The sequence below is a fragment of the Chelmon rostratus genome, chromosome 21 (assembly GCF_017976325.1).
Source record: "Chelmon rostratus isolate fCheRos1 chromosome 21, fCheRos1.pri, whole genome shotgun sequence".
Taxonomy (NCBI): Eukaryota; Metazoa; Chordata; class Actinopteri; order Chaetodontiformes; family Chaetodontidae; genus Chelmon; species Chelmon rostratus.
This window is the reverse complement of record NC_055678.1, coordinates 19,678,154-19,694,427: the sequence shown is the minus strand read 5'-3', so window position 1 is coordinate 19,694,427 and position 16,274 is coordinate 19,678,154. Positions and strand designations below refer to the sequence as shown.

Here is a 16,274-nt window from a genome sequence, read left to right as displayed (position 1 = left end):
TGGAGTTGGAGCATGGGACCTGGGGGTCAAGAGCAGAGAGACAAACACAGTCATCCCCACCCAGAAGGCTGACACTGCTGAAACCTTCAGCAGAGAGGGAGGCACCAAGACTTGCACCTGAGAGATGGAGAAGACTGAGCTTTTGTAATAAAAATAAAAGTGATGAAAATCCAATAATGTTGCAACATACTGAATCTACAATATCATATTATTTCAATGGCCAATTATTACATTATTGGCTTGGACCAATACCAATTATTTTTAAAGTGTTTACAAAACCATAATAGTTGAAAATGTGCGTTAAATTCAAATGTTTTTTTACAACACCATTTTGATACAAAAGGGATGAGAGATCAGAATGCTTTTTATGATAATAAAACATAATTTTCATGTAAACAATGACTGTTAACATGGTTGTTGTACAGTTAAATCTATGCAGGATATGTGTGTTGAGAGATGTTTGAAACGTAATAGAAAATTTTTAACTACATTCACTTCAGTAATGCACTTAATTACAAATTTATAGAATTTGTACTTTACTTCATATATCAAATACTGCACTTTTTACTCCACACTACATTTACCTGACCTGACAACTACTAGTAACTGTGCAGATTAAGATTTTACATTCAAAATGTGAAATAATTCTACAGAATATAATGCATTGTTATACTTTACAATAATAAAGAGTATACTAAGTGGGTACAATTAGCTCCATCTAGAGCAACTACAACATTAAAATAAATAAAAATTCAGTATGTAAGACCAAAAAGGACAATTATGTCCATATATTAACTCGTAATACATTATCCAGAACATTTATTTAAACAAACATTTCGAATGCAGATCCCATAATTGTAAAGGAGTATTTTTTTTTATAGTGTTTTTATTACAACCTTCACTTGTGTACAGGACTGAATAATTTTCTACCTCTGGAGAGTACCACCGCACATCAGGTGAAAACTCAGCCCAGCCTTAACAGTGGCACAGTTTTTGCTGCCCTCTTCTGACGGCACTTCGCTTAGAAACTTGTTGCGATATTGCACTGACCGAAACGGCTAGCAGTTAGCTAGCTAGCTAGCAAACATTAGCCAGTCAGTATCCAGCAGCAGTCGTAGCGCAGAGAAACTCGTGCTCCGTCCACATACCAATGACAGGGACACAAAACTTACAAATATGCGCCTGGGCATTGAGTGATATTTGGCTGGCTACTTTTTCCTACCTTTATCGCCAACGCTTTGTGAAGCTATCTCTGATCTGAAAAGCGCACTAACTTAACTCTCGGTGAGTTGCCGTGCTGAATGAGGGCTTTGGTTATTAGCTGGGGCTCTTGTACTAGTAAATGAAGTTAGCTAACTTACCTGGTAGCTAGTTAACACAGGGTTTATATGCAGTCTAGCCACATATGTCACCTCAACAGTCATTCTTTGTCAACTGTAAATTAACCAATACAATGCGTGTGACTTCGAAGGGAGTGAAAAAAAAAATCTAATAGCTGACTTTGCTTTTCTTTAGCTAAGCTATATTAGTGATTAGCATCAGGCTGAGTGAGCAACTAGCGCTAGCTGGCTAATCCTAACTACCGGTAGGTAACCTCACGCAATGTTACCCACTTCAACGCCATCAGCAGCTAACCCAATGCAAGTTGTATAACATATTCTACATGCATCGGTGTCGGTGCAACGTTTTGTTGGAGGTGACATCTGTATACCTGCAAACCACACGCTAACGTTAGCTAACGCTACCATTCCTCTCAACATTCTAATGGCTAACGTTTATAATGTGTATGTCACTGTTAACGTTTACACGGCATCTCATACTAGCATCTAAAAAATGAATCTATTATTTCTCGGCTTTATTTCTCAGATTAGAAAAATGTTATTGCAACCTTCGTTAATTAATAGCCAGCTTCACCGTTAGCTGCCCCCGCTGTTTATTTACGCAAGTCCGACGGTTGCTTAGCGTGTTTTAGTTGCAGGCCTTGGCTTTTCTAAGAGGACTGTAAGTAGTTAGCATGTTTTGCAAACGTTTTTAACAGTTGCAGAGCATAAGCTCGTCCACCAGGCTGCTAATGTGTGTGCATAGTTTGACCGTAGCTGTCAAAGCTGTTAATACTGTTGGGCACGAAGTGGAGATTTAAGCTGTTGCAAGTCAACCTTGTCTTCACCCTCAGGCTATGGACCCTGAACGACAGAAACGAAGAGAGGAAATTCAGAAAGCAATGAGCTTTATCCAGTAAGTGAACAAATAATATTGTCCTTGCCTCGTATTTAACTAACTAGCAGTATGTTAACCAAAGTGCACGCCACTTGTATATGGAGACCAATGACAGTCTTCTTATTTCCTGACCACAGGTCATCATTGCCTTTCCCAGAGCCAGAGAGTTATGAGGTTTGCATTGATCTTTATTAACCCATTTGTCACATCCTTTTAATCACCATGTGCTCCCACAATATTTACTCATAGATTTCACAGTGAGTCATACTCACATTTTGTTCTATTATCTCTTAAACGTGGATGTAAATTTGAGCTCAGATGTTGAGATTTATCTTGTCCTTGATCTTTTTCTCTCTTGCTTTTCTTGTTTCCCTGATTTTCTTCTCTTTTTGACCATCTCATGTTACCTGTCCTATGTCACCTTTCCCTCTCTCTGTCACCTCCCTCATGATTCAATCTCTCTCTCTCTCTGACCCTTCTGTACACGCTCCCTTCAGGCATTTCTCACCCAGCTGGTGTGTAACTTGCTGGACGAGGGCAATTCTTGCTTTCGAGATGGGGATTGGCGTCAGGCGACCCAGCAGTATGGGGAGGGGATCAGTGTGGCCCGCTACGCTCAGGCTGAGGCCCTTGTCATCCCCTACGAGCTGCTGGAGAGCCTTTACGTTAACAGGGCTGCTGCCTACTACCAGACGGTGAGGGAGAAGTGTCACATGCAGATAGAAAAAAATGTATATCAGTTCCACTTATCATATATTAATTACTGGTAAACCAACAAAGTAAACAGTTTTTTTTAAAAAAAATTGGTTTCATAGTGACACCAATATATTGTATTTTTTCTGCCACCACATTGTATTTAGGACAGCATCACAATTTATGAGAATTGAGAATCATTTGTACTTATTATATCAAGGGATCGTTGCCAATCTAGCACCTTCACCTGCAGGAAAGTCTCGTAGGTTCGGTTTGCTCTTGTGCAAGACTCTTTTTGTTGCATGCAAAATGATACTTAAATTTCAAAACCTTTCTTGCTCTTACTTTACATCTCTGTGTTTTTCTCTCTCAGAGGGAGTATGAGCGTGGCGTTCAGGACTGTGACAGTGCACTGTGTTTGTCGGAAGGGAGCCGCAGGGCTTTGTACCGCAAAGCGCTCTGTCTGAGGGAGTTGGGACGATTCAGAGAGGCCTATGAGTGTGGAACCAAATGTCTCCTCACAGCGCCACACGTATGTCACTGACAACATTAATGCAAACGACTTTTTCCCCATGTCATTTTTGACGTGTGGTCAGAATTTGTGATTACCTCTCATGGTTTTCCCCAGGAGATCAGTCGCTAAGCGCTTTAGCTGAAATCTGGAATAGAATAGTAAATTTCAGTGTGTGTCTATATTGTGTCATCAATATAATTTATTTTGGTGACTTCATGGGCTACATTGTGGTCCTCATTATAGTTTACCTTAAAGTCAGTGAAACTTGTCTTTGGTAAATGGAACCTGTCATTTTTGTGATTCATCTTACAGGACAGACAGGTTAGTGACCTGGCCCAGGATCTGGCCAATAAGCTGGGCCTTAAGGGCCGCAAAGCCTACGTCAGCCCGCAGACAGAGTCCACGGCCACAGACGGGGAGAGTCATGGGGAGACCTCCCCACCCACAGGAGAGGTGGGTGCTGTTGTCGCGGTGTAAATTCGAGATTTGTCGCTGAATGAGAAGCTAATCCTGTTTCTTTTCCCATCTGTTTGTGTTCAGATGTCATCCAATGGGCTGGAGTCTCTGGGTGACATTGGACCAGGTATGACAAACTGGCAAGTCTCAGGCATGATTGCTCCTAACCAGACTCACTGTCTGTTTCTCATAGAAGTTTTTCTGATCGCCATTGCTGTTTTCGTCCTCCTCAGGGGACCTGTCTAGTGCACAGTGCATACCTGCTCCTTTGGCCACACCCATCCCAGTCAGTGATGACCCAGCAACCTCCGTGGTGACTCCATGCACTGAGTTGTCAGAGAGTCCCAGCAGCCAGGCCCTGCCTCCCATGCCGTACTCTGTTCCCGTATCGGAGCACATGGAAGAATGCAGCAGCAGTGTCATCAAGGACGAGCTAGACAGCTTGCTGGAGTGCATCCCCAAGAAAGTTAGTGAGGTGAGTGAAGGACAACCACGACCAGAATTCTTTTATTTATACTTTTTTTTTCAGGACATACTGTAAACTGGTCTGTAGTAGTTGGTTGGATGTAGTTGGTGTTTTTCTTTGATTAAAATTAGAAATGCAGTGGGTTTTTTTTTTTAAACAGATGTTGCTTTTTTTAGTAGGAGTGACTTCAAGTGGTAGACCCTCTACATGAAGTAATGCTTCTGCCTCTTTCTGTCTCCTGTTTCAGAATCCAGTCCAGGGTGCTATCCCCACCAACCTCCCCAACACGGCGGTGGGTCTCCGGCCTCCATACTCCCCGAACCTTCCAGCCGCGTCATCTCAGCTTCCCCCAGCCTTCTTCAGCTCCTCCATAAGTGACATGCCCCCTCTGGAGCCTTACTCTCCACTGGGCTCCACCCAGGCGCAGGACGCACTGGGAGGCTTCTCCACAGGGTCCACGGATGGAGAAGGGAAGGCGGGAGTTGCCACCGGCGGCCTAGATTCGTTGTCTGAGTACACTCTCCCTGGTGAGCAAAGGTTTTTACACAATTTAGGGAAAATTGATTTCTTTTAAGTGTTTCATTAAGTTGTCTCGACAGAGACATGGCAGGGAGACAAAATCTTGGACATTTTTAAAGTTCAATCACCAGAAATCTTAAGTGAAAATTACACATGCTATGATCATGTTTACCATGATGGCTCACACCCAATATAATCAAACGGACAACTGAGGAAAAAAGATGCATTGTTTTTGAGTCTACAGCAGAATTACATTGGAAATGGCACATGCTATTTTAAAAGACGTAGTGCACCTTTCATTCCACTTTTATGCTCAATCTATGATTTTTAGCTCTACTCTACACACAGTGCTATTGGAATCATTACCATGCCAGCTATCATGTAAAAAAAAATCCAAACACTGCATGCTGATTTAACTATATACGCCATCATTACTGGGTGCCACATTGTATAATTTTGACTCAGTGCAGTGCCTTAACTTGCTCTTGCTCGGTTAGCAGAGCGCTTCTTAAGGAATTGGCTTTAACCTGAGACGTGCGTCAGCAGCAGACAGTGTGAGTCAGCACCATTACAATATGGTGTCTGACATCAGTGTCCTTGTGTCTTGGTCTTCAGGGGGACGAGTGTGTCACAGCTTCATCCCTGGAATGCGCAACCATAGTGCTGCACATGCAGTGAGTAACACGCACACACACAGTGCTTCATTAATATAATTGCATCATCTTTTGCAGGACAAAATGTTTTTACATGGTTCTGTTAATGGTGCCATTTTTTATTAATTGCCAGCGATTTCGATGTGGTGAAGTAGCCTTTGTATTCTACATCACACTTCTCTGCCCCCTTCTTCTTCCTCAGAATGGTCCGGCAGGAACCAACCTGTCTCTGCTCTCCAGGAATCCTCTGGCAGCTACACATGAGTTTCGTCAGGCCTGTCATGCCTGTTACAGCAGAATAGGTCGGTTCAAGTCGCTGACTTCTTGTCACTTTCGCCTCCTGCACTGACTGCATTACACAGCATCAGCACACTGTGTTTTGTCATGTGTAAAATATCTAAGCAATTCAAAAGTATCTCATCTTACAAACGTTTTAAAGACTAATTGCACCTGTTGCTTGTTTTACAGAGTAATTTAACCTTCTCTCTCCTCCTGCCACTTACAGGTCCACGAGTGATGGACTACAAGTATCAGCCAGAGGCAGCACACCGCTGCAAGAGGGATGTGCTGCTGTGCCGCCTCAAAAACACAGATGACCCCACTTGGAAGAGGATCCGGCCACGGCCTGCGCGGAACAACTTTCTGGGGGCATTTGTACTCTGCAAAGGTATCTATATATTGTGAATAAAATACTGAATGTCTGTTCGGGGGGGGTGGGGGTGGGGGGTGGGGATCAATTGATGAAATATCCCTAACAGCCAAATGGAGCTGAAATGTGGCTGAATGTGTCTTTAACATTCTCTGTCCCGGCTCCCTCAGAGGTGCAGGAGCGCCAGGAGTGCCAGTATGGGGAGAACTGCACGTTTGCTTACTGCCAGGAGGAGATTGACGTGTGGACCCAGGAGAGGAAGGGAGCGCTGAGCCGAGAGCTGCTGTTTGATCCGCTGGGCAGCACAGAGAGGCGGGCGCTCAGCGTCACCAGACTGCTGCAGCTCCACATGGGCATGTTCATGTTCCTCTGTGAGGTGAGAGTACAGTCTGTATTTCTCTGTTCTTTTTGGTCTCTTAAGACTTGCACTTTTGGAGCACTTGCATCTCTTTCCTCCTTCAACAGGAATGTTTTGACAGCAAGCCTCGCATTATCAGCAAACGCAGCAAAGAAAACTTAGCGGTCTGCTCCAACCTCACGGCTCGACACCCGTTTGACGACAACAAGTGAGTGCAGTGGACTTTTGGCTCTTCATTTTTCTCAAAAAGTCTTCAGATTGAACTGAGTGAGGTGTATTAATAGAGACCAGTTTTTTGAGGGTAAATAATTTCATTCTGTCTGCTGTCGTATTGCTTAATGATCACACATGTCTATCCACTGCAGGTGCCTGGTGCACGTGGTGAGGTCAGCCAATGTGCGCTACAGCAAGGTGCGTCCTCTGCACCCTCTCTGCCAGTTCGACGTGTGTCGCCACGAGGTGCGCTACGGCTGCCAGCGCGAGGACAGCTGCTCCTTCGCTCACTCCGTCATAGAGCTCAAATGCTGGGTCCTGCAGCAGGATACTGGTGGGTAGAAAAACACACGTCAGCTGTCTTCTCAAGCAACGAATCCTTGAAGGCGAGCATCAGTGATACTTCGCTTTATTCATGGAGCTGCTCCCCTGATATTTCCTTCAGGTATCACCCATGAAGAGATGGTGCAGGAGTCCAAGAGACACTGGCAAAGGCTGGAGCAGAACGCGCAGAAGCAGCAAAAGGTGAGACAGGAAAGGGCACAGAGACAGTTGGATAACTGGCACTACTTTTCTCTTCTTTCTCACCAATCGAGTATGGCAGCTCCCCGTGTACTGCAGTTGTTGTCACTGCAAATTTCCTGTCAGCCCTGGAAGGGTGAGGACAGCCACATAATAGCACGTGCTCTGATCCTCATGGCAGCCAGCCAGCTCTTTTCACCTGACAAGGAGCTTCACCCGTAGAGCATAATGAGCACTGAAATGTGTGTCCTCAGTATCGTTCACCATTGATCATATTTGTAGAAAAGTTGTAGATTATGAGCATTAAGTTACTTGTTCCATGTTCAAATGCAGGAGTGATGTATGGGTGAGCCATTTAAGGGTAAGATCACACCTACAGTTTCACCCAGAGTTTGTTGTTGTGTTTGCTTTGTTTAAGAAAAACTTAATTAATCCCCAGCAGGGGACAATTAGATGCCTGCTGTGTAATTACATGTAAAACATGGTAGCCAGACTGTAGTCAAATTGACTCAAGAGTTGCTTCTTTATTAGAAAGGGTTGTGTTGCCAGATGTTCAGGCCATGTTTATGTATCCAGCTTCACGATTATTTACAGTGAAAATAAGCGAAAATGTTGTTTTTATAGGTCGACTGGTCTGTCAGCTTCTCATTCCTCTCTTTCTCTGTGTTTCAGCCTATCCATATCCCCCATCCCAGCAGCAGCATACCTGCAGGAGGAGTAGGGGGAATGGGGGGTGGGGGCGGAGGAGTCGGGGGAGACGGCATAGGCGGGGGTGGTGTGAGCCCAGTGGGCGGGGTGGGGGTGGGAGGGTTAGGAGCGGTAGCGGGAAGAGGGCGCCCCCTCAACCTGAAAATGAAGTTCGTGTGCGGCCAGTGCTGGAGAGAAGGGCAGGTGAATGAGCCCGACAAGAACCTCAAGTACTGCACCGCCAAAGCACGGCACAGGTGAGGCCTGTCTCACAGTCGCACACTGTCGTATCAACAGGACACAGCAAGATCTCTTTTCCTAAATGTTGACTGCACATGTTGCACTTCCATGTCCCTGGCTTTGATTTGTGTGTTTAGGGCATACACAGTAACCATCTGCCATCATTATGACTCTCGTTGTTACAGTAATGGCAAAGTTTTACGCCAAAGGCCAAAAGGAAACTCTTGGCCGTTCTGTTGCTGCTGTCTTTCAGCCTTTCTGTTTGTCTCCTTTGTTTGGACTCATGTCCACTCTGTGTCTCCTCAGCTGGACGAAGGAGCGTCGGGTCCTGCTGGTGAAATCATTCGAGAAGAAGAAGTGGGTCGTCGTTCGCCCTCTGCCCTTCTCCCGCACCTATCCGCAGCAATACGACGTGAGTTCCTCCTCCTTCCTGTTGTCATTATACAATCTTCTCACTTCTCCGCCCCTCCACCTCTCTCACATGCGGAGTACAGCTGACTCTGTTTTTGCCTCAGGGAGAGGTGTTGTTGTAAACCTTCTTTCCCCTGTGTCTTATTATCCTGTAGCTGCCAGCGACTCTTTGACTGTCGACACTGTACAGTAACACAGTACTGAAGTAACTGTAGGATTACCACATTCAAGTGATTGAAGAGAGTTAGGTGTTTCAATCAATCAGTATATTTTATCCAACTCTTACTGGCAACCATAGGTGTTGCCACACTTATTATCCACTGACACACTCAGTCATGGCATATAATTGACAAGAATCAACAACAAAATCTGCTGCACTACTGCTGATGTCACTCTGTAACACATTACTTTTGCCTGTGTCTCATCCAGATGTGTGTGCATGTGATGAAGCAGAAGAAGTGCCACTATATTGGGAATTGCTCATTTGCTCACAGTCTGGAGGAGAGGGACGTCTGGACATACATGAAGAACAACAGCTGTAAGCTCCCGCCTCCATTTAGGTCCACTGCGTTTTGAGATCAGTGCATTAGCTTTTAAATTTACAAGTGGCGTACAAAAGAGTGGTGGTGTGTGATCTGTGGTTCGCACTTTCAGATTGAGGTTTAATCATCACGTTCCACCTCAAATTTTGATTTAATTTGGGATAGCTTTGAGTTTGTCATTTTATTTATAATATATCAGCAATAAAGAAGGTTTGTTAAGGTGGGCTTCATTTTTTTAGGCCTGTTTTTCAATTTCCAATCATGGTTTCTGGTCCGAGTGTCTCCTTTTGCCCACCACCACGATAAATAGAATTTTGAAGTGCCTACCCCACTCACACTGCTCCTTGTTCTGTGTTAAGTCACTGTACTCAAGGTGGCAGAGGTCATCTTGTCCTCCTCTTGTTTTTCTTACCTCTGCAGTGAGAGATATGCAACAGATGTACGAACTGTGGCTGCAGCTCACCAATCAGAGCAGACGCACAGATAGCTCTGCTGTGACCCCGCCCCCAGAGGACAAGCAGGTCACCATAACAGCAGATTACACAGAAGGCATGGTGAGTGGTTATCACACTATCTTCAGGGGTTAAATCTGCCATTCCTCCTTTCAGTGGCCCGCATTTCACAATGAGATATGCACGTTAATTGCATCAGGAAGAGAAGTTGTTGATTTATAGGTATTTTCTATAGTAACGTATAATATTCTGTATTGTAACTTCAGTGGTTAATGGAAAGTATCTCTGGGTTCTTGCTTGCATTAGTACAGCACAGTTTTGCATTCAGGACTTGCTACAGGAACTTGTGTAGTTGTTTGATGTCTGATAGCTCGTCATATTTGTACTTGACATTCTTAAAACTAAGAAGCTACAGATCACGAATTCAGAAAAAAGACAGACATTTGGATGCAGAGCCTTCTTTCTGAAAGGTTTGGAGAAGGTTTGGTTTTGCATGTTTACTTCTTAGTACCTGGCTGACATCTCTGCTCGCTCATGATGACATAATCGCTGGCAAGTGTGAGAAATGAAATGAGCTGCGTCAATGTGCATCGTTTCAGGGAGGCCAGCGGCTGTCAGACGGGGACGATCTCTGAGTGTCGCTGTCCGAGCGGAGGCAGCTGATCGCCGCTGAGCCGCAGACAGAGACAGAGGGACAGGCCTGCCATACCAGCTACAACTGAACAGTCGGTCATCTTGCCAGTCTGACCTCCTCTAGCATCTAGCCAGCAGCGTGAGAGCAGATTGACACGCAACGAAATGGTTGACCCATGTATACACACACATGCAAACACTCTCATACAGCACATGATACACAAATCACAGGCACTGATTAACACAAAGAGAAAGCTTTGCAAGTGAAAATACAGGACTTGGCTTTATATTTGTTTTTTAATATCATGCTGCAGTTACACACAGCACCTTTAGGTTCCCCCTCAGCAGATTATACTGCAGAAGTTCCACAGACAAGTAGTTTTGCTCTGACTAAACTAATCAACTAGTATTCCTTAGTGCTTCTTTTCTTTTCTTTTTTTTTTTTAAATCCTCGCAGCACTGACGCAATTGTCGGGTGGGTGCGCTGGCCGCAGCCCTTAAATCTCGCTTGGTTAGAGTTCAAAACTGAACCGAAGCTCCGTACTCATGCGCTTAAAAGTTAAAATTTGAACTTTGGAGTGCCAAAAAAATGCCAAGCCCTCAGTGCTGTCGATGGCGAGACTGAAGAGAGTATGAAGCATTGTTAAAAAGAGGTTCTTGTTGGACACTCCTCGTTGAGCTGCAAAACAACCAAATCCCACTCTCCTTCCTTCAGTGGAATATCATGAGAGAATCAAAAGAACTCTCTGAGATTAGTGATTCTGAACACTTTTCTTTTTTCTTCTTCTCAAGGGGAGTTGTACTTCCTTGTTATATTGTCTGCCATATTGGTAGAGTGCTATGAATGTAATGCCTGCATGGGCCTTTAAAACTAGGAAATTAGTCATTTAAAATGTTGCTGTGGTCGTGGAATGTATGCAAGTATATTTACATGCCCAAAAACAAACTTGTGTAACATGACAGTTTTCCCCTTTTCCCATCTTGATTGATTTAGTAAAGCCCCTTGGTGGCTGGTTATGTAATCATACCAACCGTTCCTGCATGGGATGAGCACAGACACGCACACACACTCACATATTAACCTTGTAGTTGCTGTCAGCCGTTGCCCAGGTGAATCAAAGCGTGCGTGGATGTCAGCTCCTCTCCGGTTGACGCAAACGGGGGATTAAAAAAAATCTCAATCACCTGTGGCACGGAGCAGCCGTCGCCAAAGCAACCAAGATGCTGTTCACCATCACGCACTTTGAGCTGCATCAGTGAGCAGCTGACAGAGGAGTGACTGCAGCACACAGAGTCCTGGCTAGAGCTGCTCTCAGCAATAGATCAGATCAGACCGCAGATGCCCATACAAAAAATAATGACCTCACTTGAACTGAAGAACAGTCAAAATGCTGACTGTGCAGAAGAAATCATTTGTGGGAAAAAAAAAAGAGTTTTGTAATAATGAAAGAAAAATATGTGCAGATGATATATCATTTAAAGAGTGAGACGCTGGGAGAAAATGCCTCATGAAAGAATTGAAGATTATTTAGAATCTATTTTCTATAGTTTTATTGTAAGAAAATTGAAGATAATTTGAAAGTAAGGACAAGTTGTCACCTCTTCAGTTGAACTAAGGTCATTATTTCAATGCAATCCAATCTTGCCCCCACAGCCTTCAGATGGAAACCTGTGTTCCTCATATGCATCCAAGTGGTATGTTCCTGATAGCTAACGGTAGCCCTAAGATTAACCCTTTCATTATGGGACACCTGCTAGCTTTAGACAGGGAAACCATTCGCACCTCATATTGTGCCTATAAACACATCAACATGTGACACACACATGCACACACACTTAAACACATAGAGGCAGGATATCTGTTGCCATCTTATTCTTGCCTTTAATGTGGACAGAGACATGAGGAAGGTATGTCTATATTCAGATACATATACACACATATTATACATATTTACAAATAATGGTATACTACTAATAATAATTGATAACTTAGCGGTTAAGCTTAATAAATATATAACCTGAAAACCTGTATTGATTACATAGAAGAACTTCTTGTTATTGAGGTATTGCTATATGACATGTATCGCTGATCTAGATGACTATAGTGATTTTTTTTTTTTTTTTTAATGATTCTTTTTATTTTGTCGTTTTTCCTCCTGTGTGGGTTGTTCCAGACGGGGTTCGTATGAAGGAGTTGCAGCAGAGATTGAGTCGAGTTTCAGGCTGAATGTGTGGAAATAGATTCCCGAGGGTTAAATCTTTACACTGCGAGCAGGGGGTTAGAAATCAAGTGAGTTACTTAGCTTTAGAGGGGTTTTCTTTTTTTTTTTCTTTGTTCACTAGTGCAGCAGCTAAACTGGATGTACAGAATATGGAAATGTCCCTGTTCTGCAGTGTGGAGAAAAATTCAGAGGAGAGGCACTTTATAATTTAAGTATTGATCTAATCCTGTCCAGAGTGACTTCAGCTCAGCTCATGAAATCACCAAATGGCTTAAATTCCCAAAATACTGGCATAACACTCAACCAGCACTGACGAACATTATGCTCAATTGGAAAATGTAAAGAAGAGACATTTTTACCAATAGAGAAGATTGTTTGTGATACTCCGCGGACAGAACGTGTCTTTAATCATCCAGCTTCTAAAAACTGACTTCATGCCTAATCAGAAACAGACGGACAAGCACAGCCTGGGTTGAGCCCAAACTGCAGATCTTAGGTCAGTGTTGCTGCCCGCTCAGCAGCGGTTTTGGGGATTGTTGCTAATGAGCCCTTGTCTGGAACAGCCCAGGTATTAGCTTCTTCGAGGGATCGTATTACTACTACTACTAGTATTATGATGAATATGATGACGATAATGATTGCTATCTATTGACTATTTCTATTTCTTCTCTATATGCTATTGATATATGTATGTTAATTGCAATGTATAACTCTCTTTATATATGTATCCATGTATGAATATAATAATTGACAGTAAATATGCGTCTGTGTATGCAGCGGTGCACAGCTCTGTCTGGGAGGCAGTGAGCAGAACATGTCCAGCTTTTGGTATTTCTTGTCAGGCTTCTGAGTTTTTAATCCGGCAGGTGGTCATGATGTCAGTCATCAGCTGCCAGCAGCTGGAGACTCTGCAGTACAACTCATTTCACGCGGTGTGCTACACCTGCTATATATTAACATTGTCCCAGCTCTGTTTGTCAGCCTTAGGATTGTTGGGAGCACTGGCCAAAGGGGAAAAAAAAAAAAGAGAGTTGATGATTAATGCTCACAGTACATGCACTGTTAATTGTATCCTCTGTGCAGTGTCGATCCTACCAAGAGAGCTCGCTGCTCACTGCCTGTGCTGTGCGTTTGTGTTGAAATTGATTCACCAGGCAAAAGACAGATCTGGAAACAAAAGCATACATAGTAGCCTATATACTCCCGTATAGCGCCTTATTCGATATACTACACCTATAAGATGATACATACCCCTATTGTATAATCCCGCTTACTATATACAGTATATGATACCTGATACCTATTATAATACTTAGACACCCTTATAAGGTAATTTAGATAAGAGATGGTGGAGCTGTTTTTCTTTCTGTGGCTGTGGAAGAGTTTGCTGTGGTCAGTGATGTGTTCCCATCTTGTTATTCAGGGTGTTGTTAAAGCACCGCACACTCAGATGCTCTGTATCATTCAGTGTTTGTCAGTTCAGGAGATTTGCAGAAGGGACGGAGAATTAAACCTCAGCCACAAGCCGAAGCTTGGTAAAAGTCAGCTTTGGCTGAACAGGCTGGAGAACAACCGAAAGTTGAAATTGAATTTTGAGATTTCATTCGGCTTCATTAAGCAGTGAACACGGTGGGCATTTTTATGTGTGTTAGCCAGTGTGACAAGTGGATCAAAAAAAAAAAAAAAGTCCACCCATGAATTAAAACTGCTGTGGCCAAAAATAATTAAAAAAAATAAATAGCAGAGCATTTGAGGGGAGGCTCCTCTTCCATTGTGGGAGAAAGGCCACCATTAATGATGTAACTGACACACACTGACTGGATAGCTGTGCTGCGTGTTCTGTGTGTGTGTTGTTACAGGCAGGTGAATCATGACACAAACTAAAGGAGAGACAGGCGTCTGCTGCTGCATCTATACACATTACAAATGTCACAGTCATTAGACTACATCAGCTCAGATGTGATGTCATCTTCTGACTTCTGTGTCATCTTACAGTGTATACTGTATCAGCCAGCTGTACCAAATACTACTGATTACCTTTCATGCTGAAAAGGTGGAGAAACCAGTCCAAGAGTCCGGAAGTTTGCTAGGCTGAGGACTTAGACCCTGGTGCCAAAATCACTGCTATGACTCTTGTTAAGATAAAAAAAAAAAATCCAATGTGCACATTGATAGAGATGTCTGCAGATGTGGAAGAGATTTGGCATCACGCTGTCCCATTTGTGTTGATCGTTTTTGTCCTCCTGGTCCTGCAAAGCATGATCAATGCTTCGTATCAATGAGCCAGCTATAATGCAACCAAGAAAGCACGATCCTTTCACTGCAAAAGGCTTCCTGTATAACAGGTTGATGTTTTTTGCAGGGGTGAATTACCTATACCTAGCATCTTTCTAATTCTCAACAGGAATGGTGCTCAGGAAGTACGGCTTTGTATTACTCATACTGACAACATTTACGGTTTGTTTAATAGACGAGGATAATGCCAGTTAGTGGTCCATATTACAGCACTGATGTCCTTGAAAGGTGTGTGCCTGACCTTTGACTTTTATCTCCAGGTGGCCCAACCTCCCCACACTGGCTGCAGTATAAGACACTTCCAACATATGAAAGCTCCTTTCATGCCATCTTAACAGTTACTGTTCATGTTGTGTGTAAGCACACGGGCACAGTGGCATTTTGGGTAATCGTCATCATTGGTAGCCGTTCCCTCAAAGTCACTCGACTTAAAATTTACCTGTATGCATTCTCTGACAAGAGTGGCTTTTAGTCTTACTCTAACCTGAGTTAGTGCATCAGTTCTGGTCGTTACGCCCTGTTCAAAAGGACACAGCTGCTCAGCTGCTCAGCCGGTGTTTGTGACACACCCTGCCTTTCCTCTGTTGCCCCCTGGTACAGTTTGTGTCATTTGATTCCCAGCACCAATACACACCTTACACAGCCACACAAAAATCTTGATTTATCAGTTTTCAGTCAGTTAGAAATGATTGATTATTTGAATCGTTTGCAACAACTCGGATGAGGAAACCAGGGTTGTTAGAAGTGGAAAAAACAAGGCCTCTTTTTGTACTGTATTTTTACATTTTGTTGTTTTATGCTTTGTTTTATCCTCTTGACTTTGTTTTCTCTTTTCTCCTCCCTGGTTGGAAGTTCATGATCACACAAGTGGACCAAATCTCTTGAAAGCATTTAATAAACAGACTGTTTTAGAAAAACAGAAGTGTATGTTGGTTATTCATTTGTTTATTGAATCATTGTTAAAAGACCCTGACATGTGTGGCTATATTAGAATATTATTAGAATGGTTATTAACACTGAGAGTAGTTCATGAATGTTTGCTATTCTAAGCACTCTGCAAAAGCATATATCCTAAAGTAAAAGTAAATGTGAGGCTTCAACAGCTTGACTTAGACAAATCAAAGTTGGTATAGCCTACATGGAATACGTTCTACTCAGAATGATGTATGTTAGGAGGGGATCTCTAATGATGAACAGGAGGAATGATTAAAGCATTGTTTCAATATTCACATGAGAACTTAAGACTGATGATGAAAACTGTGACTGAACTGGTGTGTTTTAGCACAAACTGGTCAGACTGCGTCAGCGTCGACCTGGAGGTCAGTGACCTTTTTCACAGGTGTGACAAAGACACGTGTGAATACCACCGAACACCTGTTCAGTCCGAGGCCACGCAGAAACTTCGTTAAATGCAGGAGGTTTGTGCCTTTTTTTCTTTAATAGACTTGCCCCCCCTCTCACTTAAATACTCGGTATGATCCGCGCAGGTGTGACAGTTGGTCCTCGTGCCTGCTCACCTGCGGGCACACCCA

General features: G+C 43.3%; 1 protein-coding gene across 1 annotated transcript; it reads left to right on the top strand.

The window, feature by feature from the left end:
* Positions 1-1,112: 1,112 nt before the first annotated feature.
* Positions 1,113-14,184, top strand: zc3h7bb (zinc finger CCCH-type containing 7Bb). Its single transcript, XM_041962744.1, has 21 exons — positions 1,113-1,284; positions 2,174-2,235; positions 2,355-2,391; positions 2,715-2,912; positions 3,284-3,442; positions 3,737-3,877; positions 3,965-4,007; positions 4,114-4,355; positions 4,594-4,873; positions 5,481-5,539; positions 5,721-5,820; positions 6,024-6,185; positions 6,338-6,543; positions 6,633-6,733; positions 6,891-7,072; positions 7,184-7,263; positions 7,933-8,204; positions 8,494-8,599; positions 9,028-9,136; positions 9,561-9,694; positions 10,192-14,184. The coding sequence occupies exons 2-21, from the start codon at positions 2,177-2,179 to the stop codon at positions 10,225-10,227; spliced, it is 2,706 nt and encodes a 901-aa protein (XP_041818678.1). The 5' UTR covers positions 1,113-1,284; positions 2,174-2,176; the 3' UTR covers positions 10,228-14,184.
* The last annotated feature ends 2,090 nt before the right edge of the window (positions 14,185-16,274 follow it).

Bases quoted from the DNA above. Each gene is read 5' to 3' on its own strand.
- zc3h7bb (XM_041962744.1), top strand. From the start codon at position 2,177: ATGGACCCTGAACGACAGAAACGAAGAGAGGAAATTCAGAAAGCAATG. The intron at 2,236-2,354 runs GTAAGTGAACAA...TCCTGACCACAG, and splicing joins AAAGCAATGAGCTTTATCCA to GTCATCATTGCCTTTCCCAG. The intron at 6,186-6,337 runs GTATCTATATAT...CGGCTCCCTCAG, and splicing joins GGCATTTGTACTCTGCAAAG to AGGTGCAGGAGCGCCAGGAG.